The sequence below is a fragment of the Polypterus senegalus genome, chromosome 16 (genome assembly GCF_016835505.1).
Source record: "Polypterus senegalus isolate Bchr_013 chromosome 16, ASM1683550v1, whole genome shotgun sequence".
NCBI lineage: Eukaryota > Metazoa > Chordata > Cladistia > Polypteriformes > Polypteridae > Polypterus > Polypterus senegalus.
In genome coordinates, this window is record NC_053169.1 from 4,776,384 (window position 1) to 4,790,589 (window position 14,206).

Sequence of the window (14,206 nt, forward strand, 5' to 3'; positions counted from 1 at the left end):
GGTACCACACACACACACACACACACACACACACACGAGATGATCGCCATTGTATTCCTGTGCTTTTAGCTTTCTCAGGGTCACAGGAGGCTTCTGTGGTGGCAGCTGACCCCGTGACACGCAGGTTGCAATTTTCAATGTCGGCCACCGGAGGTCGCACTTTCCACATCAGCTCAGTGGTGAAGCAGACTGGCAGGCGAGTGGCGCGGCCTTCACGCTCTCACGTTTTATTTTGTCTCCATGATAATCCATCAGTCGAGCCCAAAGCCCACATGAGAGGGTGACATGGGGTCAACTTCAGAAACTCTTTAATAAATAGAGTAGTTAATACACAAATATCTACAAATGTGCCTCCATATATACAGTAAAAACTCAACCGTCACACACAAGAAACTCAAGGAGGCGCTGATTCTTCTTCTTCTTCATCGTCTTTTGCTCTCCGGCTGTCTGCTGCGTCCCACCAAGTGATGACTCCCTGGCCCCATGACTGGCCGGCCACACGTCCTTCACGTGATGTGCTGCCTTTGTGACTTTGGCACGCATTTCCTCTTCAGGATTCTCTCGTCTTTCAATTAATTTTTCTCCTTACTTTTTGGGAGGTCATTTTTGGGTTAAATTAATACAACGTTCATAAAGTTTTTAGTCATTTTAAATCCTTTCAGGTCATCTCTTGAGTTTTCATGGGTTGCTGCTGTCAGGCGTGAGCAGAGAATCGGAGACCTGCAGGTGTGAGGAGCGACAGACTGGGGGTCCTGGCATTGGGGTCTCTAAAAGTCAAGCTGTTAAAAAAAACAAAAGTGAAGGACGTGAAGAATTAATTTTAGAAAAATATTCATCCTCAAACTGTCACTCAGCCGTTACGTTTATGAAGTGTTACAAACGCCATTACAAGGCGCTTCACGACACAAAACGAGTGCAGGACAACGAGATGAGGACACACGGGAACAACTGGGAGACTCGGAACTGTCAGAGGAGCCTGAGGGCAGCCTGCAATAAGCGTGACGAGGGTCCCGGGATGCCCACAATGCCAGTCACATCACCCGCCCACAACCACTCAATGGGCGCTCTGTGAGTGATGCTGTGGGTGTCACGTGATGTCACGGCCTCACATGGCTGCCATGGCACGGCACACAGAGCTGGCGTATCGGCCACAGCAAACATCGGACCTCCCAAAGACGGGCTTGCTTACCTTGTCGGGGTCATAAAAGTTGATTTTCGACAATTTGTGTTCTTCTTTAGGGCCGGACGATTCGGTTCCAATAAACGCTATGAGGTGAATAAATGTGTACAGCCTGTGGAGCAAATAAAAAAAAAAGAAGATAAAGACGATAAAAAAGAGTGAAAGGAAAGGGGCAAACGCGCAAGGGGCTACATGGCACTGTAGAGAGACGTAAGGCATGAAAGGCAGACTTGAAAAGCACTGCATTATAAATAGGAATATAAATCAGACACATGGATAGAAGGCGCTATAAAATAATCAGACAGCCATTTATTATATAGTGCCTTATACAGTATATCTGGCTATGACAGCCCCTTTATTATACATACAGCATTAGTGGATGTTATAGATCTAGGATATGAATTTATAGAGAAATATAGACACTAAAAAATAGATAGTTATGAAAGGCGCTATATTATAGAAATAAAACAGACAGAGACTTTGAGACTAAAATGCTGTGTATAATAGAGGGCTGTTTCACGCAGTTGATTATACATTAATTTAAAAAGCACAACGACAAATAATAGAGAGAAGATAGGAAAGGCTCCTTAAGATGGGCAGAGAGCTGTAATAGAGAGCTGTGCCACTCTACTAGAGAGGGCTATGAAAGGCACTATATAATAGATTGCTATGGAAAGTGCTATATCATTGAAAACTTAACATATGAAAGATATTTTAACAGAATGAAGGATAGATAAGTATAATGGCAAACTTTAATACAGAGATCGATATTTAGTCCTAATACCATAGAGATATGAAAGGCACTATAGTATTGGGAGATGGGAGATTTGTAAGATATTGTATTTGATGATGGATAGTTAGTTATAAAGTCATTATTTAATAGAGATCTACTGTAGATAGATAGACACATATATATATTGTGATGGGCGTCCTTGGCCATTACCCAGCCGGGATGCCAACAGGATGGAAGACCCTGTCAATGAGGCAGTTACCTCCCCTGGGACACTAGCGGGCAGCCCTCCTGGGCGGCTGTAGCACCGCAGATTTCCGCACGGCATGCTGGGAGTTGGAGTTTGGCACAGTCCCATGGGGGCCGCCAGGGGGAGCTGCAGAGCCCTACAGTGGACTTCCACCACAGCCCCCCCACTCCTCACTCCAGTCGAGGGCCAGAGTCGGGAGGAAGGAGCACAAAGCCTGTGAGGAGGAGTGGAGGCGGAGGGACTGAGCTGTAGCGGATTGTCTTCTTAGCCAAATTAAAAATAAAAGTGTGTGCTGTGAGGCAAGTCGTGTCTCAGCCCGTGTGCGTCGGGGTCTGGGCGGTGGTACGCACCCTCGGGCTTCACAATACGTGTGCATCTATCAGTAGCTGTAGAACAGATGGATATGAATGTCAGTGTTTGTGGACAAAGAGAGAGAAAGGGTGCGAAACGACAGACAGGTGGGACATCAGAACAGATTGCTAGGAAAGTATAAATGTGGATGGCTACCCGTCTCATTTGCTGTATTATAAACGGATATGAAGGGCACTATATAATGGACAGATAGGCATAAAAGAATTGATGGCTGCAATGCCAATGCATGACTGTTTTTCATCAGCTAGGCAGACAGACAGACAGACTGGTACAATGGCACTACACCATTGATTCGATTTACGTTTCTGCTTATAACCACTTGATGATTTCAATTTCACTGGCTGCCTACATTTTTATTATTTAATTGCCAAGCCTTTGGTGATTTTTAGAGACGGGAGGCAAGCAGAAGTCAGGCAGAATGAGGGTCAAACCCATGGCACCTCCTAGCAGTTAGTGAGAGACCTCCGTGTGTGCATTTAGGGCCCCCCCCCCTTGGCACCCAGGCGTTGAAATTGGGAGGTCCACAGAGGAAGGGGCTGCCATAGTGGCAGAGACCAGTGGCACCAGTGGGTGAGCAGCTGGCAGTGAAGGAGTGAGCTGCTCACTCGTGTGCCCAGAAGGCATCATTTGCGGTGGCACTTAGGATTTGGATGAGGATGCCAAGGATGAGGTGTTGGTGTTGTAAGGGGCATCGCCTTATTGGCTCCTCTGTTGTTGTTTTTATAAACTAACCAAATACGTGATGTCACAGATGGACAGCCAGCCAGTGTCACAGATTACCACCGCACCACTCTTCCGTTCTTAGATCAGAGCCATCCACACTTGCCTTCATCACCCTCATCATGTTGGGAGTCTCAGAAAGTGAAAGGATCCCTGCGAGCGAACGAGAACGGAGCCTCAAGACAAACCCACGGGACGTTACCTGTGATAAGCCATGGCCATAAACTGGGCGATCAGGAGTCCGGCGAAAGACAGGAGGAACATGAATCCAATGGGGTCCACCCAGATGGCATCTGGAGCTCTGGTTCCGTTGAAGTAAATCTTTGGGATTTCTATGCTAACCGTATTTCCAATCAGTTGTAGAAAGAACGTGGCCACAATCCACAGAGAGTTGATGATGAAGTAAACAAAGTTGACCTGCAAGAGAAGATAAAACATGAAGGAACAGCGGGCCATCCATCCATTTTGAAAACATCTGCACGTTACCCGGGCCTTCCACTCACTTCCAGCTAACCCTGGAATCCATCAAACTCCGTCAATCGGGATAAAGAGTTTACAGGGCTTCAGTTACGAGGAACCAGAATACACATTGGTCAAGGAAGACCCCAGAGGTCAGAAGGAGACCAGGCTGGCTGTGGACAGATGAACCCCCAAATATATTCTTGAAAGTTTGTAATCCTAAAAGGGCCCATAAGGGGACAGCACTCCCATTTCTTAGTTATTATGGGGGGGTCCGGCGACATCACACGAGGCTAACATCGATCACCCAGCAGGGGTCTTGGCACCACACACAGTCGTAGTCTGAGAAGGTCCATGGAAGGGGATCAGGGGCCTCGGGATCTGTAAAACGGCAGCTTGGCGTGAAAGTTGACCTCGACCTTCTGTCGACCAGACATGGAGATTTAGAGACTCCAAGTGGCAGGAGAACGAAGTGAAGAGGAGGTGTCGTGGCCCTGCCCGTTTCAGTGGCACGTCGGCCCACTCCGATGTCCTCAGCTCATTGCCACCTTCTCTCCTCTCTCTTCAGTGTGCAGACTCCCTACAGAAAGAGGGTGCAGTACGACACGACGGGCAGTGGCAGCGCTCGCCCTTTTGGCTCACAAGGATGATGGGCACAGGAGCCGATTTACACTTCCTCTCTGAGTGGGGGGCTCAATTGCAGATAACATTACGGAGACCACCACACGGAAATCACACAGTCCCTGTTCTGTAACCTCCGTTGGGTAATTGGTGATGGGCGCTTATCAGCGTCACCTGGCTGACTGGTCAGCAATCTCACATTCACCCCAGAGCCGTGGCACGCCATCTGAATGTTCCCAAGTATGTTCAGTGTCCTCAGAGTCCGAGATCCAAAGGCAGCGATGGAGTCGACACAGGGGTCAAAGGGGGCCACCACTGTGTGGATCTGCTCATCTCCTCACTCTGTGCACCTCCAAGGCAGCAGGTCAGGTCACCCGCAGAAATTCTCAGATGTGTCGGTAAGGGGGACGAGACAGAGGAGGGGACTTGGACAATCGTCTGCAACTTAACATCAGCAAAACCAAGCAAGTGCTTATTGGATTTCACTGCACTAAAGACCCTCCATGTTAAGGGAGTAGATGTGGAGGTGGTGTACCCCTAGAAGTACTGGGGGGGGGGGGGTCCACATCAATGGCAGGTTGGACTCTCCTCAGAACAAATGGCACAGCAGACTCTGAGGAGACTGTGCTCCTTATGTGTGTGGTGACGTCCTTCACGTCTTCTACTACTCTGTGACTGCTGGTGTGGTGGGCTAGGCTGGTGACATCACTACAGGAGAGGACCACCTATTGAGTCCTTATGACCAGCTGACTTCTATTTCTAAGGTCCCTGGCTGTTAAATGAGGGGCTTTAAAACCTGAGGGCAGGTAACCTTCTGTAAGTACCTCTGGGCTACCTGACCACCCGTCAAAGGCCTGCTGATGCCCACATGGACCTCCCTTCAGTGACACCAGGATTCCTGGTGGGCTCCTAACGTCCCATACTGTGTGGCGAGGCGGCCCATCCTGGACTCCTGTAAATGTAAGCCGCAGTGCCCTCTAGTGGCCTTGATGGTCTGTGCTTACCAGGCCCATCTTTACAGTACCTTATTTCTGAGGGATCGCAGGTCCTTCATGATGTTCTCTTTGGTCTTCTCATCCTCCGTAATGGGAAACAGATACTGCTTGATCAGGCCCTTCCAGAAGAGCATCTCATCCTGAAACAAAATATCGAGCAGGTTAGAAAAAGCAGGAAGGCAGCAGCTGTCGGCACCATGTTATGGCGACGGGTTTTCAGTTCTATCCAGCATTGTCAGCTCCCACGACATCCTGTGAAGAACACGCTGGACAAAATTTAAAATGCGTAGCACGAGGGTGTTGTGCCGTGTTAGCCATTCAAGCAGAGTGACGTCTTTTAATTGGCAAACTGTTACGTTGTGTTATTAGTGATGTTATTCATTTGGACAGCAGGTGGCACTGTACATAACTGATCTCCAGTAAATAGAAGTGGCAGAGGACAGTCCGAGAAGGAGACTCTAAGACAGAAGCTTCACTGTAACAGAGAAGGTCTTTGGAGATCACAGCCTGCAGATTTCTTTGTGTGCTCATCGACACAACAAGGGGCCCGAGCTGCACATTGTAAAGTCTTCAGTTAGCCAATAAAAGGCGTCAGTCCCTCAGAACTTTGGAATAATCCACCTCAGAGTGACCAGCAGATGAGAGTGGCCATTGGCCTGCGGTGCTCAGTGCTTGTCACTCTCGTCATTTCTAAAGCCCCCCACAAACCTTCTAACTCGCGTTCCTCAATGACTTCTTCTTCAGTCGCCTTTCAGATGTTCCTCTTTTACACATCAGATAGCCCCTCCGGATGGCAAAGCAGACCCCCAGTGCAAGTCATTGGAAGAGCAGAAGGTGGATGGGAAAACATCGGTAGGTCAGGAGGCTTCATGGATCCTCTGCTATAACGGGGCACTCCAGCAAATTAGACGACTTGGCGGCCATGAAAGTAAAAGTGGCAACCAGGAGAAGCCAAAAGGCCCCCAAATGTGAAAGGACGAGGACGCGACCTCAGGGTGGCTCTGAGTAAACCTGGACCAGTCAGATGTTATGCCCCCCCGATCATCTCCCACAACACACTCCGCTCTTTCCTGACTTTTCCACTTCAGTCCCTTGACTCGGTGGCTTGCTGCAGGTTTCCATGACCTTTTGTACTCCGCAGTGTTTCTTAGGCACACTTCCCTGTGTTTTCCACTAGGTGTCCTCACAGACGTCATCCACTGTTTAACTGGAAGAATCCCAAACGACTCGAACTGGGAGAGGAAAGCAAGGAGTGGGAGCAGGCAGAGCCTCGGATGAGCACAAGGCCAAGAGGTGGAGACTGGAGGGGCCGACTGACGCAAACGCAAAGCGAAGTCAGGAACGCAAAGCAGGGACGTCCCAAAGGTAAGCAGGCGTCTTTTAGTGAATGGGAGAGTAGAGAGACGGGGATGGTGAGCCGCCATCTTAAAGAGAAGACGACGTCGCATCGGACGGTCAGCCTGGCCACACAAACAGGACATCAGCAGCCATCGACTAGACCTTCGTCTCCCTCCTCTTCATCTTTGGCTCAGCCCTGCAGCTCCTCGCCGGTCAGGCACTTCATCTTCAGTTTTTCCTCACTTTCCGCTTCCTGTACCTTCACTCTTGTGTCCACGTTGTCCCTCCTCGTCACGTGTCACTCCTGTCCTTTCAGATTTCTCTCCTACGATGGTCGTCCCTCTGCTGGTCTTTGTTTTCTGAAACTCCACACCTCCACCTTCTCGTTTCTGTCACAGCCGACTTCTTCTTCTCCCTTCACTGTCCGTGTCTCGGTGTCACACGTCACTGCTGGACCTTTCAGCTTCTCTTTACTTCTTCATTCCCACGACACTCCTGATGCCTTCTGCTAGTCGTTCCACCCTCACTGCACCCCCTGGGCTGCGTCTCCCTCGATTCGTCCATCTTGGGCCAACGCCGATCCTACATGTTTGACCCTCATGTGTGACGCACACTCTTTAACAAATTCATTTGTTTTGTAAAAATGGACTGAAGGTGGGATGGGAGGGTCGACTCCAACATTTTTGCAGATCTTTTCAGTGCCACGGCGATCATCCGTCTGCTGTATTAAGAAACCTTCGTAGTTCAGGGGTCCCAAGTAAATGGCTAAACACCCCAAATCAAATGCAAACACGCTTAGGTGCCTTTGGCCCTGACACGGATCACCGCTCAGAGATTTAGAAATTAAGAACTCCACTAACCTCGTCGAGGGGCACCTCGTCAAACTCGACTCGATCGGAGCAGCTCTGCAGCTGACGCTTCCAACCTACATAAAGAAAAACACAAAATAACAATCGATACGCCAAAGAGGAAACGGAGCAAAGGAGACGCACTTCGAGTCATTCAGTGGTCATGAAATCTGATCAGTCCGGGACACAGCCTCAGAGCTGCAGCACGGACAATGACACACATGCCAGTCTGTCGCTGGGCACACACATCAGGGCTCTTTAGATTTGCCAGCTGGTCTAACACACACATTACTGAGAGATGGGAGGGAAATCAGAGACCCCAAGAAAGAAAAACACACAAAAGGCGAACTTCACACAGACGCTCAGCTGGAGCCGAGTCAGCCACTGCGCCACCAGGCCAGATAATCAAAAATACTTCAGTCGCTGTGGCATTACGTCTAAACAATCACCAGGGGCCTCATGTATGAACGGTGCGTACGCACAGAAACGTTGAGTAAGAACGTTTCCACGTTCAAATCACGATGTATAAAACCTACACTTGGCGTAAAGCCACGCACTTTACCACGGTACCTCATGCCTTGGCACCCAGCGTCAAAGCAGTGCTACTGTTCCTGTGTGATTACTCCTTATTTTATAAATACACTGAAACTAACCGCATATTGTTTATTAGTGTAACGCATCTGATTGTAATTAACTTGTAACAATATAATGGTAGAGGGAACAGCCATAGTATTCCAAATACCAGAACTGCTTTAGCGTTGTTACTCTCACTGCACCTTCCTCTTCTTCTTCTTCTTCTTCTTCTTCTTTCAGCTCCTCCCGTTAGGAGTTGCCACAGCGGATCATCTTTTTCCATATTTCTCTCACTGCACCACTCAGAGTATTTATATCACTGTATCTGAGTGTGAATCACAGCAGCAGCTGATCGCAAAGAGAATTATCGATATACAGCATTAAGCACACGCAGTCTCAGCCACAGCAAAACGTTTTAAAGCCTTTCCTGTACGGACCTCGCGGTTCACAAACAGTTTAATCCCAAGAACTTTAAACGCATTCAATCAATTGCTCCTGGTAGAACTGTTTGTACTTATTAATACAATCACCTCACTGTAAACTTGCACTACAGTTATAATATCTCACAACCTGAGCCACTTTATAAAGCACATATTTACATATGATGACGAGATCATTTTTAAGATGAAATGCAGCAAAATATGTTTGTTAAATTATACAGATAAAACTTTAACTTCATTTAAATAATCTATATTCTTCACTGGGAGTGTCTTTAAGGATAGAATAATTAAACATGTACTACGAAGATATTTCAATGTTCTTTAAACGTTTTGAAGAATCGGCGCTAAGCTTACAGATGGCTTAACTTCTATTACAGAGCTGATTGTATGGCGATCGGTTACTTGGGAAAGAAAAGCAAGGACTGCAGTGACGGCTACGCCAATATATATTGAATATAAAACAGAAAGAGAAAATAACAACACAGCTAAAAACGCAGCGACAAATTTCGACAAAAATTAAATGCTTGTCATGAGCACGAGGCGGCTAGTGTCTGCAACGGACGAGGCCATCCACCGGGCATAAGCTGCCTTACTGACGGGCGGGCGAAGGAGCCACCGATTCTTCCTCTGCCCAGTGCCACCACAAGCCTAGAGCCGCCCTGAGTACTGCTGCGATAAATTATTTCATCAAAGTGAAGCACATGTTTAATAATGTGCTTTAGCTCCTGTCATCATGAAAATGACATCACGTATACATCTCAGTATTTGAGTTATTCAGAGAGCTGTAATATCACAAATGTCATGGACTCTGTGACCAGTTGGAGGAAGAGAGCCGGTTTAAGAAGCAAGTAGTGATTCACACACACAGATCACATACGAGTAGAAGATCAAATACAAAACAAAGCATTTAACGTGCTACTTTAATTACGATGTGATTTGAGAAACTGGTTAATTAAACGATTTTAAGATGAAGTTTATGATGTTCTACTTTAATGACAAAATAAACTACGTGATTAAAGTGAAAATGTCGAGATTGAAGTTGACATTTCGTACTTTTTCCTCACTGTGTGCCTTTTTTCTCTGTACCCTAATAAGCTTTCATGTGACACTCAGACGGTGGGCTACAACTCGGCTTTTCACGGCGACTTTGATATGTGACTTCTTTTTTATTTCCGGCACTGTGCGATTTTGTGAATGTGAGCTTTCAAGTTTCTCCAACACGCTACGTCACTCGATCAACTTCATTTTGTTGATTATTCCTCGGTTTATTTGAACAAATAGTCTGTTTTTCCTTTGCCTCCACTTGGTATTCGCTGAAATTCTTATATTTTCCCCCGTGCTTTTCCCATTGTCTTTTCACAGAAGGCTGCGCTTAAGGGCGATTTATATTGATTTGCATATTCAAAGAGGCGTAATTCTGGGAGGAGTTGGGCGTTACAAAATGCGCGTGCACGAGTTAGTTTTCACGCTGATCGGGATTTATGGAGTGGAAGAACGTGGAAGTTGGAGTGCGCACAGATTCCTGCATCTGGATTTTTCTGTGCGTAAGCACATTTTCAGCTTTTGTGCTCACGCCATGTTATAGTGCGAGTTCTACGCACGGCGTTATACATGAGGCCCCTGGAGTAGTGGGGGCTCGGGGAAGGGGGAACCACCTGACATTGGGGCTCACAGGACCCGAAACAACATGCTGGGTGAAAGGGGGACCAGAAAAGAAAGGGAACAAGAAGGCACTGTGTGCACATCAGGGGGTTCAGGGCAGAATAGAAGAGACATAAGAGAGGCGCTAGATAGAGATAGAGAGATAGATAGAGTGAAAGGCACTATATAATAGACAGACAGACAGATAGATATGTGAAAGGCACTATATAATACATAGCTAGATAGAGTGAAAGGCGCTCAATAATAGATAGATAGTTAAAGAGTGTGTTTATTTAAAGATGGTCTGTTTTCAGATTCCTTCATGTGGTTCCCCTCCACTCACTCAGCCCTCCATGTTTTATTACGTTACTTACATTCTTCATCGTCTGTCATTTCCATGAGGTCTTCTGCTGGCTCAGCACTGTAGACAAACACAATGGAGATTTCTTGTCATCAGGATACTTTAAACTGCCAACATGTTTTATTTGGGTGAGCAGTCAGATGTTTACTTGTTTCATTTTTTGATTACATTAATAATATCGACTCCTAAATGCTTTGCTCAGGACGGCCCTGCTCTTCATCATGAGGTGCTGAGTTGGACACAACACTTGGGTTACTGGTGACAGTGCTGAAGCTGCTATATTATATTATATTATATTATATTATATTATATTATAACAAGTAATGTGATTTACGTTTTTTTACCTTTTAACTTCAATTAGCTGCTCAGTCTCTGCATCGTCTGTCATCTCCGACTTTTTGCTAACACGAAATCCCAAGTTGCAGCAGGAGAAGCTCCACTTTCTTTTGTGTTGTTCTGTCCCTTTGGATGTGCTGTGCCTTTTGCTCGTTTCGGCAGTTTGCTTTTCTCTGGTCCCCCATGAGACGTTATTCATGTTCACCATGGAGTAAATGGTCAACAGCAGGTAGGCACTCGGGACGGTGATGATGTAGAGAAGTCCATAGAGGAGAATGTAAAACTCCTGTGGATGCAGCAGGGCCGTCACCATGTATATGGTAGTCAAAGAAAACAAAAAGATGCCAGTGGGAGTCAAAAATGTCTGCTCACTTATTATGTCTCCTAAAAAAAGAAAAACACCAGGAGTCAAAAGGGCGCCATACCAAGTAAAACATAAGAGACTTGTGTTCCGCAGTCGCTGCACTTCATTTAAAAGAGCTGAGGCTACAGCAGTAGAACAGAGGCCCCGCCTCCAAAGAGAAGCACCGCCCCAAATCTGCTAACCAATGACTGCCCTCCACCCTCCCAGCTAACACCCCGCCCCCCAGAAGGTCCCACACAGTACCAGACGTGTCAGACGTCCAATTAAAGCGGAGAAGCCCAGACGTCCAGCAGGGCTGCGCCAGCCTTTGGGTGATAACAAGGATGAGGCCCATCTTTGATTTGAACCCCCAATCCACCCACAGATCACTAAAACAAGCAGCCTCCCTGATAGAAGAGCTAAAGGGGCCTTCCTGGAGTCTGAGAGTCCGCTTAGTCACATGACATGGAAATCCTATCAGGAGCCGTTAGGTGAGCAGACTTCATCAACAAATCAAAATGGACAAGAAAGTCAACATCTGTGCACACGAGAAGTGACATCTGAAGTGTGACAAAGTGAAAAGGTCAGGACCACAGTGTGGCTTAGTAGGCAAGGCTGCCACCGGTCACTCACTCACCCCGTGACCGCAAGTCAGTCGTTTCTCTAGTTGTGCTGCTGCTCTGACCTTTTAAAGCGCCTTGACATGAGGTTCACCGGCCAGGCAGTATGGGGTAGTGACCAAGACACCGGCCCCTGACTCACAGTGTGACCCTGATCCCAAACGCTGAACGTAAAAAACACCAGGAAACAACTGTAATGGACGCCTTCAGTAAAGGTGCCAGCCAGGCAGGCCATAATGACACTCGTGTCACCGTGTCGTCCCTCACTTTGTCTGCCTAACCCAAACACCAGCGATGACTCAGAGCTCCGAGGGACTGATGAGTGCCAGCTCAGTCCTATAAGTGTCACTTACCGATGATGGAGATGATTGTGGCCATCATTAGAAATGCGTAGAGGACACTCAGGAAGCCGGCCACCATTATTTGGATCTCAGCTTTCATGTTGAAGCAAATGATGATGTACACCAAAGCCGGGAGCAGAGCCAAGCAAAGGGATCCGTTTGGGTCCACCTTAAACACGAACCGAAAGGCGCCTGTGAAGGAACACAAACAGCACACGTCAGTGAGACGTTACATCAAATTTAAAGGGACAGTCGATGTGACCCTACCTGCGATCATCAGGCAGACGGTGGCTGGTGACAGGATGGACGAAATCACTGAAATGATCTGGTAGACGATGTATGGCCTCGATATGGACGGGTTCCTCCTGGCGATTTGCCTGCCCGTGTTCAGAATGTCCAGGGTGTTGGCCAGCGTCGAAGGCCCCCAGCGGCGTCTCTGGTTGTAGAACTCTTTAAACTCCTGGGGGGAGTTGGTGTAGGCATCTGAGGCGGCGTTGTACTCCACTCGCCAGCCTTGCTGCAGCAGCAGGGTGCACAGCCAGCGGTCCTCACCTGGAAGAACACGCAGAGCACAAGAAACGAAGAAAGTTTACAAAAATAAAGAGTCGGCGAGATGTCGTGAATCGTGGGACATTAACGCTGGCGTGACAGGAAGACTTCATTTACGACTGCACGTTTTCAACATTCTCGCGTATCGATTTGGAGGAAGTCGGCAGCAAATGTGAATCTTACAAAGAGTTCAAATGAGGAGCACCAGTGGCGTCCACCAGCGGATGTCGTTAAGCCCACCAGTCAGTCCTGGCCTCTCCCACCCAGACAGATGCTGTTAGGACGGCCGAGCTCTTTGACTGACTTACCCTGATCGTACTGCACGTAGTGGGCCGCCTCGGTGGCCTTGGTGGTGTAGCGCTTGATCACGTTGTTGTCCATAAGCGCCGACCCCCTAAACAGACTAAAGCAGCCGGGACTGCAGAGCACACATCCAAAGACGTGTTCAGCCGTCTTCTGAAGCCAGTGGCCGACTGCGTACTCGAACTTCTGGTACCACACCATGGGTCCTAAAAAGAGACAAACGTGTGAAAGGAGTCGAGTACCACAGGTGGTCTTCTGCAAAGAGCTGAGCGTCACAGACGCTCACAGTGACAAGGAGACCTTTAGAAATAACGGCACTCTTCAAATATGGCCTGATGTTGAGCGAAGTCACAATAATGAATAAACACACCGCTGGAAATGAATAGACAAAGACTTAAAGATACGGTGAGGAGCTCAGAGTAGAGCCGCTGCTCCTCCGCATCGAGACGAGTCCAATGAGGTGGCTCAGGCATCTGATCAGGATGCCTCCTGGACGCCTCCCTGGCGAGGTGTTCCGGGCACGTCCAACCGGGAGGACACACTGGAGGGACTAAGTCTCCCGGCTGGCCTGGGAACGCCTCGGGATTCCCCTGGAAGAGCTGGAAGAAGTGGCCGGGGAGAGGGAAGTCTGGGCATCTCTGCTCAAGCCGCTGCCCCCACAACCTGACCTCGGATAAGCGGAAAAGGATGGATGGATGGACGGATGGAAATTATTAACACAGAAATGATCCTCTTGTTCTTCTACACAATGACAGGGGTGTCCGACTCCGGTCCTGGAGGGTCGCAGTGGCTGCAGGTTTTCATTCTAACCATCTTCTTAATTGGTGAGCCATTTTTGCTGCTGATTCACTTGTTTGAACTCTGAACTAAGTGTAATAAGTGAGTAAAAATGGCTGAGTTTAAACTAGCAAGCCTTGGGCACCACCTACTGGGCATGTTTGCCCTTCTTTCTACAAATGACAGCTTCTTACCCATCCCTGTCGGGTGAATCCGTCCACATGCGGCGCCCACTTGCGGGTACATCCGAAGACGATCGACCAAGAGCATCAGGGCAGACGGCTGGAAGTCCGTGTCCCCATCCAAGGCCAGGACGTAGGTGTTGTGTTTTTCTTTCTGTCGGGGTGTAAAGGTGTGGACGTTACGTGGAATGGCGGCTAGAAATTGACGTAAAAGAGTCAAGAGGGAG

General features: G+C 48.0%; 1 protein-coding gene across 1 annotated transcript in view; it reads right to left on the reverse strand.

Moving 5' to 3' along the window:
- Positions 1 to 291: 291 nt before the first annotated feature.
- The window catches only part of LOC120516438 (chitin synthase chs-2-like), a 36,338-nt gene continuing 22,423 nt past the window's right edge, over positions 292 to 14,206 (reverse strand). The window contains exons 11-21 of the mRNA XM_039738091.1: positions 13,992 to 14,133; positions 13,026 to 13,226; positions 12,436 to 12,720; positions 12,181 to 12,360; positions 10,873 to 11,248; positions 10,542 to 10,588; positions 7,526 to 7,590; positions 5,357 to 5,467; positions 3,455 to 3,669; positions 1,190 to 1,292; positions 292 to 779 (exon numbers count right to left, since the gene is read on the reverse strand). Coding sequence (XP_039594025.1) covers positions 768 to 779; positions 1,190 to 1,292; positions 3,455 to 3,669; positions 5,357 to 5,467; positions 7,526 to 7,590; positions 10,542 to 10,588; positions 10,873 to 11,248; positions 12,181 to 12,360; positions 12,436 to 12,720; positions 13,026 to 13,226; positions 13,992 to 14,133 — 1,737 coding nt within the window. The 3' untranslated portion in view covers positions 292 to 767. The remainder of the gene's footprint in view (positions 780 to 1,189; positions 1,293 to 3,454; positions 3,670 to 5,356; positions 5,468 to 7,525; positions 7,591 to 10,541; positions 10,589 to 10,872; positions 11,249 to 12,180; positions 12,361 to 12,435; positions 12,721 to 13,025; positions 13,227 to 13,991; positions 14,134 to 14,206) is intronic.